The sequence below is a fragment of the Stegodyphus dumicola genome, chromosome 3 (assembly GCF_044657685.1).
Source record: "Stegodyphus dumicola isolate Sdum_Otavi_A_Nest chromosome 3, ASM4465768v1".
In the NCBI taxonomy this organism is placed as follows: Eukaryota; Metazoa; Arthropoda; class Arachnida; order Araneae; family Eresidae; genus Stegodyphus; species Stegodyphus dumicola.
In genome coordinates, this window is record NC_140770.1 from 246,020,312 (window position 1) to 246,038,890 (window position 18,579).

Consider the following 18,579-nt stretch of genomic DNA (forward strand, 5'->3'; position numbering starts at 1 on the left):
TTGAAAATAAGTCATAAGTCATGGTGGGTGCTATTAAAAGCTGACTGCATCTTGGACTTCCCTCGTGCTACTGCTGTATTAGACTATCGACCCGACATGACTGCCTTGGTGCTCATTTGTTTCGTTTTAATCCAACTGCTTCCACGTTTATGTGCTTTGTCTGATTCTGGATGAGTCATGGATGCTGCTCATCTGGACGTGTGTTCTGCACTTAAGAATTTGGACTTGTATTGTAAAGAAGTATTAGAGAACTTGTTGCCTAATGACTTTGATAGTCAATGGCCAGGCATTTGATAAATAAATATTTATCAAAACATATATAAACAATACTAATGGAAAGGGAAAAATTCAAATTTATTATTTTCTAGCTGAAATATAAAGTGTGGTACCAGCAAGACATTTTTGTTGGCTTCATTTTATAATTCAAACATAGACACAGCTAAATATTAAACTGTCAGACTGGTATTCATTTGAATTTATTCTTTTGTGTCTAATTAATCATTAAACAACTTACTTTAAATCAAACTAAAATAAACGTTTTCAGAAAAAATTTCGAAGTGGAACAAATCTTGAAAATAAATTAGGACAATATTTCTTACTACAGTTTGACACATAATAGCTCTTCAATTCTGATAAAGAATCCTTGGAAAAAAATTATTAGAAATTTTATTCATCAGGGCTGCAGATGCTTATCAGTCAATTGCCTTCTTTTCTTATTAATTTTTCACAGTGAAAAGAAGTGGTTATTCTTAGTGCAAAATTTACAACTGAGCTTTTTCCTTTTTGATAATTAAGAAAATTTTAATCAGATATGTATCTTCAACTATCTGGCTAAGATTTATCTCATTTGTAAATTAATTCTATTTATAGATTTTCTGGTACATTATACACGTTCATTTTTAATGGTAATGATAATAATGTAAATTTGGACTTCAAATCTTAAAACATTTGCAGCAAAGGAACATTTGAAATGTATTCACAGGCAACATAAAATTACTTTGAGGCTAAATGCAGGCCCCCATTTAGAGACCACTGTCTTAATGGATTTCTTGATTATAACAAAATATTTTAATTAGAATATATTTACTTGAAAATAAAACTCCCCTTTTTATTATACTTTTGTTCTAAAATTCAGTTATTCCTTATATTCAAATATTTTAATAAATGAAATCGTAGAATGTGAGAAAGAAGAATAATTAAAAAAAAAAAAAAATCTGTACAATTTTTGACTTCCCTGTGTTTTTTGTGTACATATATTCTTCAGTGTTCAACTCGAAAATGCAAGGACAAACAGTACATGTCACAAACATATATTTTCTTGATGAAATAATACTAGGAAAGTCATCTACATGCATTTTTTGAAAAATATATGAGCATTTTACTTTTTCTACAGACATAATTAAGATAGATATGCAGGACTATTTCGATCTTGCTTCATATTTATTGGCACCAGATGACCTTCAGCTGTGCTCGCTGTGAATTGGAGAATTGGATTGTTTTCAGAAACATGTATAATAAAACTTTTTCTTTTTAAAAAAAATGAGTATCAAAAGATAAACTAAGTAAATAATAATGAATATTAGGCCACATAAATAAAAATCATGAAAAATTTGAGAAATAAGAAAGTCAGGAGAAAAATGAGTACTTTTTTATTATCCCCATTCCCTATCAAAAACTGTTCACGAGGCAAAACAATACATTGCAAAAATAGTTATGTGCTTAGGACATGTCTGTTTTGGCCAATGCACAATGCCATTGCTAAGTTTGTGAAATTCTCTGATGCTTTTCAGTTGAAAACAGATCACTGTGAATATGAGGAAAACAACAACATAAAAAAGGATTTCTCATAAAAAGTTTTTTATTATCAATATTTTTTATGCTTTTTCAAATTTATCGAATGATTGCTCTTTGGAATTCTTAGTGCAGCACCATTTTAAAACTAGCTATTGCTTTTTGTGCATTAGCTTGGCGAAAAATTAGTCACCAATAAGTTCACGACTTTTTTACAATACTCAGAAAGTATAAAAAAATGCTGTACATCACATTGGCAGGAATGCGCTCAAAAATCAGGACATTGGCAAGTCTGCAATAACAAAGCACGCAAGAACTATCTTAACTCCTTAACAATTGTAAATTTTCAAGAAAACAGTAAAAAAATGTACCTATGTTTTTATTCAAGAAAATTGTTTAAAAATAAGCGTATGAAAAATATTTATATTCATTTTTAATTTCTACCTTGTTTACCTTGGAATCAAGAAAATGTGTAAAATAAATAAAAATTTTCAGGATATGGATGTTTTTGATGCGTTTGATGTCTTTTGAACACTGCAGCCCGGAAATATCATGGACATTAGGAATAGAGGGTAAAGCCTCATCACATGATTTTGGTGGGAGCAAGAAGGAAGGGTTAAAGGTCATTTTTAAAAAAGTATGCTGCAAGAGAAAGGCCTATATTTACATACACTTAGAGAAATGCTACACAGCCCTCTTGGTTACTTAGAACAGCACCAGGCTTGGCAACTGGTGAGAATTACCAAATTCCTGAAATTTAAACAACTAAGGGGGGAAAATGACATCAGGTATTATGATAACTTAGAAATGTGTTTTCTTTTGCAATGAGTCACTGTAAAATAGTACTTTTCATTCATAATCAAAACACAGAATTGGCCTATGCCTATCATACTGTAGTGAAGGATACTGTATCTGAATTTAAATTTCATTCAGAATATGGTCGAGCAAGAACTTAATCACCATGATGGGGGGGGGACTGGAAAACTGTTGAAGGAAATAAATGGATAGATGGTACAGTTCTTATGAGTAGTGAAACACATTTTCGTAATTACATAAATATGCAAAATTCCTGCTATGAATCAAACGGTAATCGACAACATAATGAATGCAAGAATTCTAGGCTACATGTGTAAGTAAATTATGAGATATATGAATGGAAATGGAAAATTATTTTCAAGACTATATTAACAGTTTATGTTTTACCCCATATAAACTTAAAGGCAAATGCCACCTGGTGGTGTTAAAGAGCAATTTTAGATTATGGTAACCGTGATCAGCTAATATGGTCTCTTGATTTCTTCTGGGGTCATCCTAAGGACTTAATTATTAAGACTTCAGAGTACAATATTCTTGACCTCATCACAAAAGTCAATGAGGCATCTCGATGTATTCACTTACAATATGCTTGACAATTCTGCTCATGCTTACCAATAGTAAGATATGCATTACCTCTAGCAAAAAGAACTTTAAGCACTGTAAATATATCATTAATACATGTTATATAACACATTATTTATAATCCAATATTTCTTCTAATTCATTTCTTTGTAGCATTTCCAGGGAAATGGAACTCTCTCTGATATATGTTCCTATATGATATAGCTTATTTCAATATACTTAAATACCTAATCTGGACACCATGATTTCCTTCTACAGCCTATTAAATTATACATATGTTTTGCTGCAATTCATTTAAACTTATTTCTCCAAATTTTATTAATTCAGTTTTCATTTCACGGCAAGGCAAAAGTAGATAAAAACTCAAACCATTAAAAATTGTAAAATACAAAAAACCATAAAACACCAAATACAGTTAAAAACCAATTTTTACAATTAAAATTAGAGTTTCTACGCGAAAACAGGCAATTTGACCAGCGGGTAGGAAGGCAGATTTTTCAGTGCACAAAATTAAAGTTTACTTTTGCTCCCACTTGGCAAAAAAAATACTGATGTTGGTGTACAGACTTAATTCACTGTTCTACTAAAGGTATCAAGTTTAAACAAATGGCAGCCTTGTTACGCTTAGCATCACTTAAACTTTTAAATTGTTGATACTTCTACAACTATTGCATGCAGATTAACTAAAAGAATAAAAATTTTAACTGGAACATAAGAACAACATAATTCAATGATTTTTAAAGCAAAAAAATGCATAATTTACTTACATATTAGAATAAAAAGTAGCCTAGTAGCAAAGTGGGTGTATATATATATTTAAATACATTTGGTGTGCCCGACTGGAACCAAAAAACGAGGTGCACAAGTACTTGTTATATCAGTCCTATATACAAAATTTCAACATTCTAAGGCTACTTCTTTTTGAATTATGTGAAATACATAAGTACAAACACCATGACAAAATATCTCTTCTGAATCTGTTTTGGGAAAAACAGTGCTTTCTTCTGTCTGCATCCTTCAAATGAAGATTTTCATTGAAATATGATACCTAAAATTTTTTGCGATTACAATACTTTCTTTTTCTGTACAAGGAAATAAAAATGCACACAGTAAATTTTGAATCATCTTATGTGTGGCACAGATTTATCATATTAGTTTCTTAGTATGTAAAATTTACCAGCATGAATTTCTTCATTTATTTGGCCTTTTAATGCAAATGGTACTTGCCTAGCTCTACAAAATTTTGGTGAAACATTTGGTTTTAATGCAAGTTGAAACTCTAATTTTTTATCTTCCCTAATTTTCCGTAAAAAATCTCCTTATATTGTTCCAATAATTTATTTAAACTACTCTTTTGAGAGACAAAAATTGAGATCCAATCTAAATTTATTTCTGAAAACCATCTGCAACCAAATATTGTATCAAGGTTTTCTTTAAGATCAAGACAAGGTTTAAATTTGTATTTTGACCTTCGTATTCTACATTAATTGTAGCAAATCCTAATGGTATCAGTTTTTCTCCATTATATGTTTTAAATGCTAGACTTGTATTCTGAATTTTCTTTCTTGAAATTTGCTGAAATTTTTTTTAACTCATTACCGATACTGCACCTCCTGTATCCAAACATTTACTCCTGTTTTCCTTCTATGTTCACTTGGACCACTATCGGTGGTTTCCTATTTTTCACGGAATGTAAACCCATAAATCTGTCAGATATTATAACTGTGAATGGGCAATGTATTAAATCAACGGCGATAGGAACTGTCCGTTTTAAAACATTAAATGCTAAACAAAAAATAACTGAAGTTCTTTTATCGGAAGTTTTATACGCTCCTGAATTAGAAATGAATTTAATCTCAATTAAAAAAATAATGGAAAAAGGACTTTCGGTTCTGTTTGAAGGAAATAAATGTATGATCATGAAGGGAGATTAGATTATTCTAGAATGTCATGCAATTAACAATCTTTACCAAATTTAACCAATAGACAGGAATAATGAACCATCAGCTCATGTAGCATTTCAGTGCAAAAGCGATCAAACAACTTGTAAACAAAGAACTCGTTGAAGGAATTAAACTAGATAATTGTAAACATGATACCATGCATTGTAACATGAAATGCATTCAGTGCATAAAATGTAAACTAACTGATTTTCCATATACCAAAGAATCAAAATTCAGAGCATCTAAACTGCTAGAACTCGTTCACACTGATGTTTTAGAACCAGTACAAACACCGTCTGTCAGTGGATACCTATACTTCGTAACTTTTATTGATGATTACAGCAGGTTCACAATGATTTACCTAATGAAAAAGAAAAATGAAGTAATTTCTAAACTAAAACAATTCATTGCTCTTACAAACAATAAATTCGGGAGAAAGGTAAAAACGCTAAGAAGTGATAACGGTGGTGAGTACACAAGTAAGGAACTTGAAGAATGTCTTATAAAACATGGTATTAATCACCAGCTTACTGTACCGTACTGTCCAGCACAAAATGGAGTCAGTGAACGCAAAAATATGTATTTGATGGAGATGACGAGATGTCTTTTAGCTGACTCACTTCAACCTCACAGATACTGGGCCGAAGCAGTGCTGACTGCAAATTATTTACAGAATTGTATGCCTACAAAACCAAATGCAAAAACTCCATACGAATTATGGAATAACAAGAAACCCAACCTCTCTCATCTGAGGACTTTCGGGTGCAAGGCATCCATAAATCTAAAACAGGTAAACTGGATGATACTGCTATAGAAGGAATACTTGTCGGCTATGACAGCAGAAGTAAAGGCTACAGAATTTTAATTCCTGGAGACAAAATTATAATACGTCAATCTGTACGATTTCTTGAAGACAGTGGAATTGACGAGCCTATAAGCATCTATATAAATCGGGATGAAAAAAATTCTAAGAAAAAAAGCTCAGAACGGGAAGAAATAAAAATAGAAGAACCTGAAGAGGAAGAAATATCAGAACACGAAGAAGAACCTTTGGAACTCAGGAGATCTAACAGACTCACAAAAGGTAAACCTTCTGATCGCTATGGATTCCATGCCAAATGTCCAATTTCCTCCGAACCCAAAACTTGATAGAAAATTCAAAGTTTGGTAGAAAATGAAAAAGAAAATGGCTAACAGCTGTTCAAGAAGAAATTAATGCACTAGAAGAAAACAACACTTGGGAATTAGTTGATTTACCAAAGGGAAGAAAACCAATAGGATGCAAATGGTCTTTCAAGACAAAGCTCAATGCAGAAGGAAAAATTGAAAGATACAAAGCCAGATTAGTAGCAAAAGGATTTAGCCAGAAGTTTGGATCTGACTATGATGAAACCTTTGCTCCTGTAGTAAAATACACAACGCTACGAGCCTTCATATGTGCAGCTTCGTATAAAAACATGTCTGTCAGACATATCGATGTAAAACAGCTTTCCTTCATGGAGAACTAGAAGAAGAAATTTACATGACTCAACCCGAAGAATACTCAAAAGCTGGAAATGAAAATAAAGTTTGCAAGCTGAAGAAATCTATATATGGTTTAAAAGAAGCCGCTAGAGCTTGGAATCTGAAAATTGGAAAAATACTTCTAAACATATCATATAAACAAAGTAAAGCAGACCCATGCTTGTTTTACAAAAACATCAATGGAAAATTCACGTATATAATATTATATGTAGATGATATGCTTATAGGAAGTGAAAGAGAAGATGTAATGGAAACAATCCAACAACTGAACGCTAAATTTGAAATCAAAATCCTAGGAGAAGTCATCTACTACCTCGGCATAAACATTGAAAGATTTAAGGATGGAACTTTTGCCATAAACCAAAAGAATAAAATCGAAGAAATAGTTCAAAAGTTTGGACTTCAGAACGAAAAACCAACATATACGCCAATGGAAACAAATAACTGTAAAATAGAAGCTGAAGATGATCTTCTAGAGAAAAATACAAAATATAGACAAGCAGTAGAGGCATTATTATATATTGCAACAAGCAGTAGAGGCATTATTATATATTGCAACAATCAGCAGACCAGATATAGCATGTGCAGTCAATCTACTGAGTAGAAGAAACAAAAAACCTCGGAACACAGATTGGAATGCTGTCAAGAAAGTCATTCGATACTTGTACACAACTAAAGACTTTAAGTTGGTCTTTAACAGAATTCAAGAACCTATACTAACTGCATATCCGGATGCAGATCGGGCAAATGACAGAACAATAAGAAAATCCATTAGCGGATACATATTCAAACTAGAAAATAACTGCATTGCACTATCTTCAACTGAAGCAGAATATATTGCAGCAGCTAATACACCGGACAGCTAATACATTGCGGATCTACTCACTAGGCAAACCTGTGTTCGAGAAACTTCGAGAATCGCTGCAAATGGCAATCCTGCCTATCAAGTAGGGGTGTTGGTATGCATATAGTGATGGACACTCGGCAATAGCGCAATAAACTGTATGAACTGGAAACCTTGCAAAAGTGTTAACTGTGTAACTCGCTTATTCTTTACACTTTACTTTTCTTACTCCTTCAGGAAAGGACAGTGATATGGCACTCTCTATAATATAACTCCTTTTTTCAATGTATATATTTGGAATACTAATGAATTTTTATCTATTTGCATGTATTAATAAAGAATGTGTTTTGTGATCTTACAATTTCCATTTACACCTATTTTGGATTACAAGTTAATTAGGTATGATCTTGCTTGAAACTGCACTGGATACAGGATAAGAAGAATCTTTTACTCTCTATTTTTTTAATTTGTTGTGAAATTTCGAGGCTATAAAATGTTTTACAACTTGTTTGTGTGTTGGATATTGTTTAGAAAGTATGTTGCTTATTTTGTGGTTAAAATGGCTGAATGTGGTAAGAGTAATTTGAAGTTTCTGTACGATTTGGAATGAAAGGAAAAAAAAGCATTAATTGACTGGTGTGTAAATGAAGGTTTACATAATAGCCATTATAAGTATCCTGTTTGTACAAAGGAAATGCATATGGTCGAACGTAAAGATTGTTCAAATGGCTTTGTCACAAGAAAGGTTCAAATGGTCACAACATAAACCGTTCCATTAGAAATGGGACATGGTTTCAGGAAAGTTTTTGGATGCTGTTATGGAGTTTTGCGTGCCATAGGATAGACACAGAAATTTCTAAATAAGATAAGTGGATATTTCCTTGCATAGTGATATTCCTTGTGTAGTGAGTAGATGAGATAGTGCTTTTTTATATTATTTCATTGTTTGATTTAAAATGCAGTTTATTGAGATTATATATTTTTTATTTAGTCCTACTGTAGAATTGGGTGCTTCATTGATTTTGAAGTGAAAAATAGATCGATATCTACATGGAAAATATCAAGTCACTGTGCAATGCTAAATTTGCACAATTCTCTGATTTTTTTCAGAGAAAATAGGTCAATGTGTATATAGATGCTGAGTTTGTGCAATTTTGTGACTTGCTATTTGGTTTTGTGTAGCAGAGATTTTTGGCGCAAAACTTCCCACTGCAAAAAAAAAAAAACAAAATAACAAGTCAAAGAACTGCATAAACTCGGTGCCCACGTACTGCTAAAAATCCCCAATGGACACCATAAGTATATTTTTACCAGCTTACCTTTCATTTTGATGAAAATCAGTGAATTCTAAACTGAATCAATATTTCTTAAAACATATGAAGGACCAAAGCAACATTTTTAAGTAATACATTAAATTAAATATATTTGAAAAAATTTATTTCAGAAGTCATATTAATGAACATATGGTTTAAATGCAATATAATATGAAATATAAATGTGTCCATAACTGCATCTGAACAAGCCCAAAAGAATTCTCGTAATCATAACAATATTATGAATGGTGTAATACTTATATATTTATTATTTTATGTCACCTGTCTTACCAGTAATTTTGCAGAGTGTATCCCATAATTCTTGTTTCGATCTATGTGTGTAAACAACAGGCACGGTTTTTCCTCCGTCCTGCAATTGATGCTTGCCTATAAAAACAACAGCATCAGAATTATTATGTTTCTTATCCAACCATTCTTCTACTCCTTTTTGTCTGAAGATATCTTCAATGTTTATATTAAGTGAAGCACAGCTTTCACTCAAATTCAAAAAATGTTCAAAATTAATCCTTTCTTTTTCATTTAATTCTTTCACAGGACTTCCTTCTACCTGGGAAATTAAATTCTCAGAAATTAAGTCTTCCGATCTTTCTACCTGGGAAATTAAATTCTCAGAAATTAAGTCTTCCGATCTTTCTACTTGGGAAATTAAATTCTCAGAAATTAAGTCTTCCGATCTTTCTACCTGGGAAATTAAATTCTCAGAAATTAAGTCTTCCGATCTTTCTACCTGGGAAATTAAATTCTCAGAAATTAAGTCTTCCGATCTTTCTACCTGGGAAGTTAAATTCTCAGAAATGAAGTCGTCAGATCTTTCTACACAATCAGAATTTTCAGATGGTGCAACTTCTTGAGAGATAACTTCTACGACTGAGATTTGCTCCCTTTCAAAGACTTCTGCCACATCACTTGCTAAATGTGAAGACAATTCTGTATGATTTAAATTAGATTCAACATCACAAACCATACTTCCAGATCTCTGTTCTGCCTCCCGGTTTGGGTTTGTATATGCATTCAGAGGCATTTCATATAATTCTTCAACAGGATTTTCTGAATAATTTGCCATGCTCTCATGTGTTACATTTTTAACTTCTTGCACACAATTAGACTCTTCAGCTGATGTATGATCAATCACATTTTGTCCAACAGATATCTTACTTTGCTGTGTTTTTCTCGTTCTTAATTTATATCGGCATCTGGGTGATACAGGGATTTCATTCTTGGTGTTATTTTCTTCCAATACAGCAGAATTATTATTTTCCAAGCTAAGCGTTGGTAATTCCCTCACAAGACGTACCCTACAGAACATGGAGCTACTAGGTTCATCTGCATGAAGAATAGCAGCTGCACATGTCTTATTATTTGCAGGCGAGTTGCATACACAAAGAGATTCTTTTTCATTGTCATTTTGTTTTTTAACAATTTGTTCATCTTGTGGAAGAACAGGATCAGAATCTTCTCGAGACTGAATTTTTCTTCTCAACTTGTATGAACACTTGGATGTTTCCGAGACCCGAATTTTGCTGTTTTCTGTCCAATTTTCTTTGCTGTTACAAGAATTCTCACTTTGACCTTCTTCCATACCTTCTGTTACAGGATCACTCTGTACATTCTCATTATTATTTATGTCAGCAGTGCACATTATATCATTTACCAAAACATTAGAATTACCTAAAAGAAGCATGTTTATTTCTTGCTCCTCATTAATTTGTTTAAATGCCACCGTATGATTTTCTGCATCATTTGTCTTGTGGGAAAATTCAAAGCTTTCAAGATTTTCCTTAGAATTACATTTTTGTTTTAGCAAATCAGAAGTTTCAGCAATCACATTTTCACTTTCAGTCAGTTTTTCTTTCTTTTTAAGTGTGGCAGAAAATTTATTTTTTGCTGCCTTTTTCTTCTGAGTTTTAGTTCCCTTCCTGGCCTTTGAAATTTTCATTTCAAAAGCATCACTTGTGCTTTCGGTAATTAATGGAGTATCAGATGAAAGTACTTCATGATTTCTATCATACAAATTAATTTTGTCTGAAACAGACAGCAAGGTGTCTCTTTGATTAATATCTTGTATTAGAATACCCATTTCCATATGGCATTTATTATTTTCCACTGTAGATGAATTTTCAAGACCTTCTTGAGAATGATTTCTCTTCCGTAAATGATAATGACATTTAGGTGTTCCACTATTCTGGGTGATGGTATTATTTTCTTTACTATTATATGGCAGCTTTACAGATAAGGTATCATAACTGCTGCCTTCAGGATTCATAGTTTCTGTTATACACTCAGCTCTATTTTTAGATCCATCAAGTACACTTTCACCAAAAACACCATCATCAATTGCAAATATATCACGACTTGTAGGTTTTATAAAATCATCTATAACAGAATTAAGTGAATCCTTTTCACTACCAAATGACTGTTTCCTTTTACTTGGTGATTCTTTTGAAGCATTCAAAGATGCATTATCTGCCAGTAATGGAATGTTTTTACTTAAATCATTATCTTTTGAAAATTTAGAAGAATTAAATTCTAATTTTCTTTTTACGGGAACTTCTTGCATTTGGGGCATAATTTTTCTTCTTGTTCTAAGATTATAAGGAGAAGTGTTATCAAAATTATCAACAGCATCTTCTGGCTGCGTGATCATATTTACATCTGAGAGATCCATAGAATCAGGCAGTTCATTGAATGTGGAAGTAATTTCAATTTCCCCTACAGTATTAGCAAAAAAATCCATATTTATAATACCTTGAGCTAAATCTTCGTTAAAATCATTTACTATATAAATATCTGAATAATTCTGAATGGTACTCTCTTCCAAGCTTATATCAGATAAATTTAGAGATTCAGTTTCTGCTGCCTCTTCATCATTTTTCTCCCTAATGCTAAGGTCACAATTAGTTTCATCAGTGACATTTTTCCCATTAAAACCAACCCCATTTCCATGTATGCTAAAATTATCCTTGGAACTTTTCAAAACATTCACTTCATTCGAACCCGTTGCACAAGAAATATTAGCTTGAGCTGATGTTTCATTATTTATCGGTTGCTCATTTACAGAAGAGTCTGGAACTGGAGTTTTCTTTTCAGAAGACTGAGTACCGGTTCTCCGTAACCACCTATCCAAAGTTGTTTGCTTTCCACTTGATTTTTCCGGAGAAGGAGATTTCACATCAAATAATTTAGAAATTTCGCATACGTTATTAGTTAAAGTTAAGAAGTTCGTTTGATTATTAAATAAACTATTTCCTACACCAACAGTTTCACTTTGATCCTCAACATCTGAAGTTTTCGCTTTCTCCACCACTTCAAGCGCAAATTTAACAAGTTGGGCTTTAAGATTCTCATAAAACTTCTTCTTCAATTCATCACTCATTTTTCAAAGCACAAGAAAACATGCACTATATTACTGACAGTCGTTACTGGCAGATTATCGCACGAGTTATAAAGGCTACTTTAAACAGAAGACGCAGGTTTACAAAATCTAGCCCCGATCGAGTTCTCTCTCGGCTTTTTAGCGCCTTTGACGTTTATGTATCACAAATAAATAAATACGATATATTAATTGTTGCCATTTACAAATTACTAAACACATAGGTCGGGCATTCGTCTTTTTAAGGCTTTGTGCTGTGACTGCGCAAGGTTTAATCCTAGTATCCGGTGTGCGCGGGATTTGGCGACTTTATGATGAGCAGTAAAAACGGGACATATACGATGAGTAGTAAACTGGTATTCAAATAATATATATAGTTATACACAGTATATGCTATGTATATCGTGATAGTATATATTGTATAGTATATACATAGACATTCTTTGGGTCATTTTTGGTGTTGGCAATAATTTTCAAAATCGCACCAAGGCTGCACCGCATACTAGGATTTTACCGATTAGAAACTTTGGTGACTGCGAAATCGCGTATTATGCTAATTTTGGTAGCCTATTTACTTCAAGGCCATCTTGATGTAAATGATGATCAAGATGGCCTTGATTTACATTCGGCGATGCAGCCTCTACCTCATATGTGAATTGCATGTTCTAATTCCTTTTTTTTTTTTAGATTCGTACACTTTCTTTTAGTGTTTATTGCTTTTTTTTTTTTTTTTTTTTTTTTTTTTTTGCATGAATATATTTTTGGCAGCGATTATAGTGGATTTGCTTCTAGTAAAGCCATTTCAGGATGCAATCAAAATTTCTCCCTGGATACGTTCAAACAACTAAACTCTACTTCAACTCTCTTCCTAATGTAAATAAAACAGTGAGTAAATGTTTAATGGGCAACACGTTGTTTAAACCCAGATTTTGGAAAATGTTACCCTCTTCATCAGTTGTTGTAATTTTGGGATGCACAGGAACTGGAAAATCTAAATTGGCTATTCATTTGGCGAAAAAATTTAATGGTGAAGTAATCAGTGCTGACTCAATGCAGGTATTTAATTTAAGCAATGTACTAATTTCAAATAATTATGTCATTATTAAAAATTATGGTAAAACCCAAAGTATATTTACGGGTGCCCCTTGCCGCTACACAAAACCAAAATAACAAGTCAAAGAATTCCACAAACTCGATATCCATGTACACATCGACCTATTTTCACTTAAAAAAACAGAGAATTGCACAAACGTGGCATTGCGCACTCCCTTGCCTTTGTTCATGTACACATCGATCTATTTTCATTTATAAATTCAAAGGAGCAGCCAACAAAAAATATATAATCTCAATAAACTACATTTTAAACCAACATAAAAACGGAAATTCATCTTAGCATTACACAAAGGAAATATCCACTTACCTTATTGGAAGCACTTCCGCAGAGAACCCGGTAAATCTAAACATCGCCAACTTTGTCGATAATAGTTCAAACCTGGTAACCCAGCGGATATATACTATTTGCTTGTTCGAAGTTTGCAGCCATTCCTCTTGCGTTCATTTTGTTAAATTATCACTGTCGTTGTTCGCATTTGCAGATTTATGTTATTCTTCTCTTATTTATTATTATTTTTACTGAATTTTTTAACAACGAATAGATAGAAATATTTTCGTAGATAGATGCCGGTTCTCGGTTGGAAGAAAATACAGCGGGAGGGGTGAATGCTAATTTGTAACAAGGCTGTTCACGTAGTGTTCTTAATTATTAACAGCTCTAAGAACCATGAGGTTTCCAACCTCTAAATTTGTTTTTGTAGGCCGCAAAAATATGCATGTGCATTCTAAATAATTAAGTAATGCTTTTATTTTTATTATTGGTTATTGTCATCTAAAATTATGAGAATAAATCAATTTTTATGGCGTAAAATTTTAACAAGATAATATATTATTAATGCTTTTCTAACAATAACCTTTCAGATGATGGCAGGTGTGGCATAAATAGATGATTAAATTGAAATAAAAAATATTATTGATTATCTAAGATGACTGAATAGTTTGATGCATCACCATGGTCATCAAAATTAGCAAACCACTGCTGGTGTAAGGAATATATTGTTTTCTATGTTAACTGGAATTTAAGACAAATTTTTTTCGTATATCACGTTTAACCGGTTAATTTCAGTAGATTAATACTAATTTATATTTTTTAAATGAATTTTTAATTCTGTTATAAATGCTGATATAGTGTCTTATGCTTAATATATTCTTTTCTGAGCTAACTTGAATTTATTACAAATTCATTTTCGTATATCACGTTTAACTGATTAGTTTTACATCTACATGCTTATTATCTGTGAATTTTTACTACCATATGCTTAATATATTGTTTTGTCTGCTAACTTGAATTTACATGCACTAAAAATCACGTTTACGGCTCGGCTCATCGTCGATGAACTGCGAGCTTGGCGAGTAAAAATGCAATGCCGCCAACGGGTTCTTTCCTGAAGTGCCAACGGGTTCTCTGCGGATGAAAACCCACCTTATTTAAAAATTTTCCTGTCTTCAATCTAACAAAATTCCTTAACAGCATCCAAAAACTTCCTAAAATTATCTGAACTAGAATCTGTATACTGGCATCCTTGTATCACAGCTATCGTCACAGCACAAAGCCAAAATAAGTTAAAGAATTGCACAAACTTGGTATCCATGTACACATTGACCTATTTTCACTTCAAAAAAAATTTCACAGAATTGCACAAACTTGGCATTGTGCCCTTGACTTGGCAATAAATGAAACAACTTTGCGATAATGCAAGGGGTAACCTTCAGTCTACTCTAACCCATATGTGCCTTCATTTCATGTAACTTTGATTGATTCTTTATTAACCACTCTTTGTTTTTATGAGCAAGGATGTAAATTAACTGTTCTTGCTGATATTTGGAATATGATAATGTGTAATTGGAAGATAATTTCCCTGGTGATATTTTTAGGTAGGAATCAGCATAAATCTGTAAAATACACAGTTTGGGAAAAATATAGTTGAGTGTAACCCTTGGCGAGTTTTTGGCACCATTCCTGTTTACACGTAAGGCCCTCCCCAGTAAAATGGCATACAAAACATAATTAAAACAAAAATATATAATCTCAATAAACTGCATTTTAAATCAAAGAAGGAAGCAACTTAAGAATGGAAATATATATTATCTAATCTTAACAGTACAAAAAATAAATATCGACTTACCGTATTTAGAAATTTTGGTGTGTGACAAACAGAATTCCTTAACATCATCCAAAAACTGTCTAAAATTATCCAAACTAGAATCTGTGTACTGCTGTTGCCACATACACACAAAACTAAGAATAAAAAATATCCTTCGTAGTGTCGGACAAAGCCGTGTGAATGATCTGGCACTTATTATGATTACTTAGTAAACCTTCATTTACACACCAGTCAATTAATGCTTCCATTTTCCCCCATTCATTTCAAATTGTACAGAAACTTCAGATTAATCTTAATCATAGGCAGTTATTTTACAGTGTAAAGCACAAAATAAGCAATGTGCTTCTTAAACGACATCCTACACAGAAATAAGCTGAGAAATCAAAATCGTTGCTAAATACGGTAATGCGTGAGCATTACAACCAATCACGCCATGATAATGTTTCCAAAACATACACTGTAAAATATTCAGATTACCATAAATGAGACAACTTAGTGATAATCCAAGGGTTACCACAAAATACACCACAGTTCTAATTTAATTTGTCATAGACAAATCAGAAGTTATATTTATGGACAAATCCTAGATTCTGGGACATGTATAGAGGAATCATCCCCAGAGGGAAGAAATTTACGACAATATCTGCAGCACTTCACATCATTTATATCATTTAGTCCCTTGTGTGAAGAAGGGAAAGATTCCACATCAGTCATTACAGTCATCAGCATTGTTTTCAACTCTCTTCTCCATCATTTTGCTCAGTTCATTTCTATTTGTATAGCCTTTGGGTTTATACTTGGCAAAAATGCTCCTTTTTAGTGCTCTTGACAATGATAATAATTATTCAGATGTTGATGCTTCAGAAAGTTCCCAGCCAAAAACGTAAAATGCTTTATGATATGATGATTTCATATTTCAGATTCTGATTGTGAAAAAATTGCAAAGTTAACAAAAAAAGAAGAACAAAGAAAAATCTATTAAGAAACCATCATTGCTGAAAGATTCAGAGGTAATCCCAGCATGGACGAAATCAAAAGGAAACTTGATAAATACAAACTTCGGAATTATTTGCTAGGTTTATTGGAATTTAACAAAATTAAAAGCTACAATGAAACTGAGAAGGCCATGTTTTCTGAAACTCCCTCAAGCACAAGGAAACTGCACTGAGAAAGAATCACTGGTGCAAAATATTAATAAGAAAATCCCCCCCCCCAAAAAAAAAAACCGTACCAAAATGCATCAGATGCTGAAAATTGGATAATCCCTGGAAAACAGCAAAAAGTGCCAGTCCAGAAAAAACTGAAGTGATGGAAATTCTTTAAATAAACAGATTTGAAAATTTAAATAGGGACAAAACAGAAGCAGAGAAAACTTCGGAATCTTCAAATCAAATGAAATAAAAAATCCCTCTTCTTTTCTTTTCTAAAATAATTACTGATTGTTGAAAAATCAATTAAATGATTACAAGAAATTAGCAATAATGAACATGAAGCATCTATGAAAACTGGATCTGTTTTTGTGTGTATAATGTCAAGACTTCAGAAAAGTAACTCATGTTATAAAAGAAAGGAAATATTTCAATACTTCTTTGTTTATAGCAGCCTCCAACCATATTTGGCGATTTTAGATTTGCGCCAAGATCTCAGCTATAATTTCGTCAAGCTCATGAAGCTCGAATTTAAAAATAAACAACACAATATATAATAATTATACTTGCATCTCATTTCTTAAGAATAATTTTAAGAATCCTCATCCTTATCCTTATTACAGTCAAAAGTCGTTAATCCGGACTCGTCGGGACTTCGGCGATTCCAGATTATCGATTTTTCCGGATTATAGATCATCAGTTTAAATCTGGTAAGATGGCATGCAGAAATTATAAAATTAAAAATATGAAACCGTAATTTATTTAATTATTATTAAACCGTAATCCGCGGCGTGAAATTGATAAGCAGATTTCGGATTTCAAAACATACTTTCACTTTGTAGATACAAATTACATATTAGTAAATATATATCAGAAATTCTATTTGACATAATCGAAAGTTCAAGCTTACTTTTATGAAATTGCTCTAACAGTCTGCAAAAAGTAATAAGCTGGATCCAATTCGAAGATTAAGGAACAATGCAATCTGCAACATTAACTGAATTAGATAATTTTAGCTTAGCTTATACCTCCGTTACACATTAAACGTGCATGCGCCCAAACATATTCGCAGCCGTAAAGGTCTTACGCGCACTCTTAAATGCCTGTGCTCATGCGTGGACGCGGCGCATGCGCAGAAAGTTTGTAGCTTTGAGGTCCGGATTATGGGTGTCCGAATTAACGACTTTTGACTGTATTATTATTTTATTGTATGTAATTGTTCCAGTCAACTATAGTGTTTTCACAAATATTAATCTGTTAGTTACACCATTTCATGGACATCAGCTACTCTGCCCAAGAATACATAAATCTAATAGCAGTAACAAATGATATTCTGGATCTACTGAACCAGTTTTCAAAAGGAAGGCACATTTTCTTTTTGCAGTTTTTAACATTGCACCTCCAAATGGTTTCATCATTAACATAAAGTTTCATATTAATTATAAGTCAAACAACAAAAATCAGTGTTGTATTTTTGAATTTTCATAGGACTAGTTTCAAAATTTGAAAATATAACACAGATTTTTGTTGTTTGACTTCTAAATTAATATTTGTTCGGTGTGTTATTGTATCTTAGTAAAGTTTCATGTTGTGACCATTTTTGCACACTTGTTTGTCAGGTAAAAAACCTCTTTCTTGAAAAAATTATATGGCATACAGCTCATTGTTCGGTAAATTAAAATTATTAATGTCAAATTCACACACAAAAAAAGCAATGAATATATTTTAAAATAAACAATGCAAATTCGAAAACCTTATAAAAATGGTACTGTTCTGTTATCAGAACCAAGGCCAGAAATATATGTATTTAGACATGTATGTGTTCGTATATGCCTGCATTATATGAATGTACATATGTATCTGTGCGTGTATACACATATATATACGGGTAGAGTAGACTTTAAGGTACCCCTTATATTATGGCGAAGTTGTTTGATTTATCGCCAAGTTGTTGTTTCATTTATGGTAGCCTGAGTAGTTGAATGTTATTAAAACCCTATTGTGATGTA

General features: G+C 32.3%; 1 protein-coding gene across 1 annotated transcript in view; it reads left to right on the top strand.

The window, feature by feature from the left end:
• The first annotated feature begins 13,041 nt into the window (after positions 1–13,041).
• Positions 13,042–18,579, top strand: part of LOC118203981 (tRNA dimethylallyltransferase) — a 70,231-nt gene continuing 64,693 nt past the window's right edge. Inside the window, exon 1 of the mRNA XM_085814010.1 lies at positions 13,042–13,260. Within this exon, the coding sequence (XP_085670136.1) occupies positions 13,105–13,260 (156 nt within the window). The 5' untranslated portion in view covers positions 13,042–13,104. The remainder of the gene's footprint in view (positions 13,261–18,579) is intronic.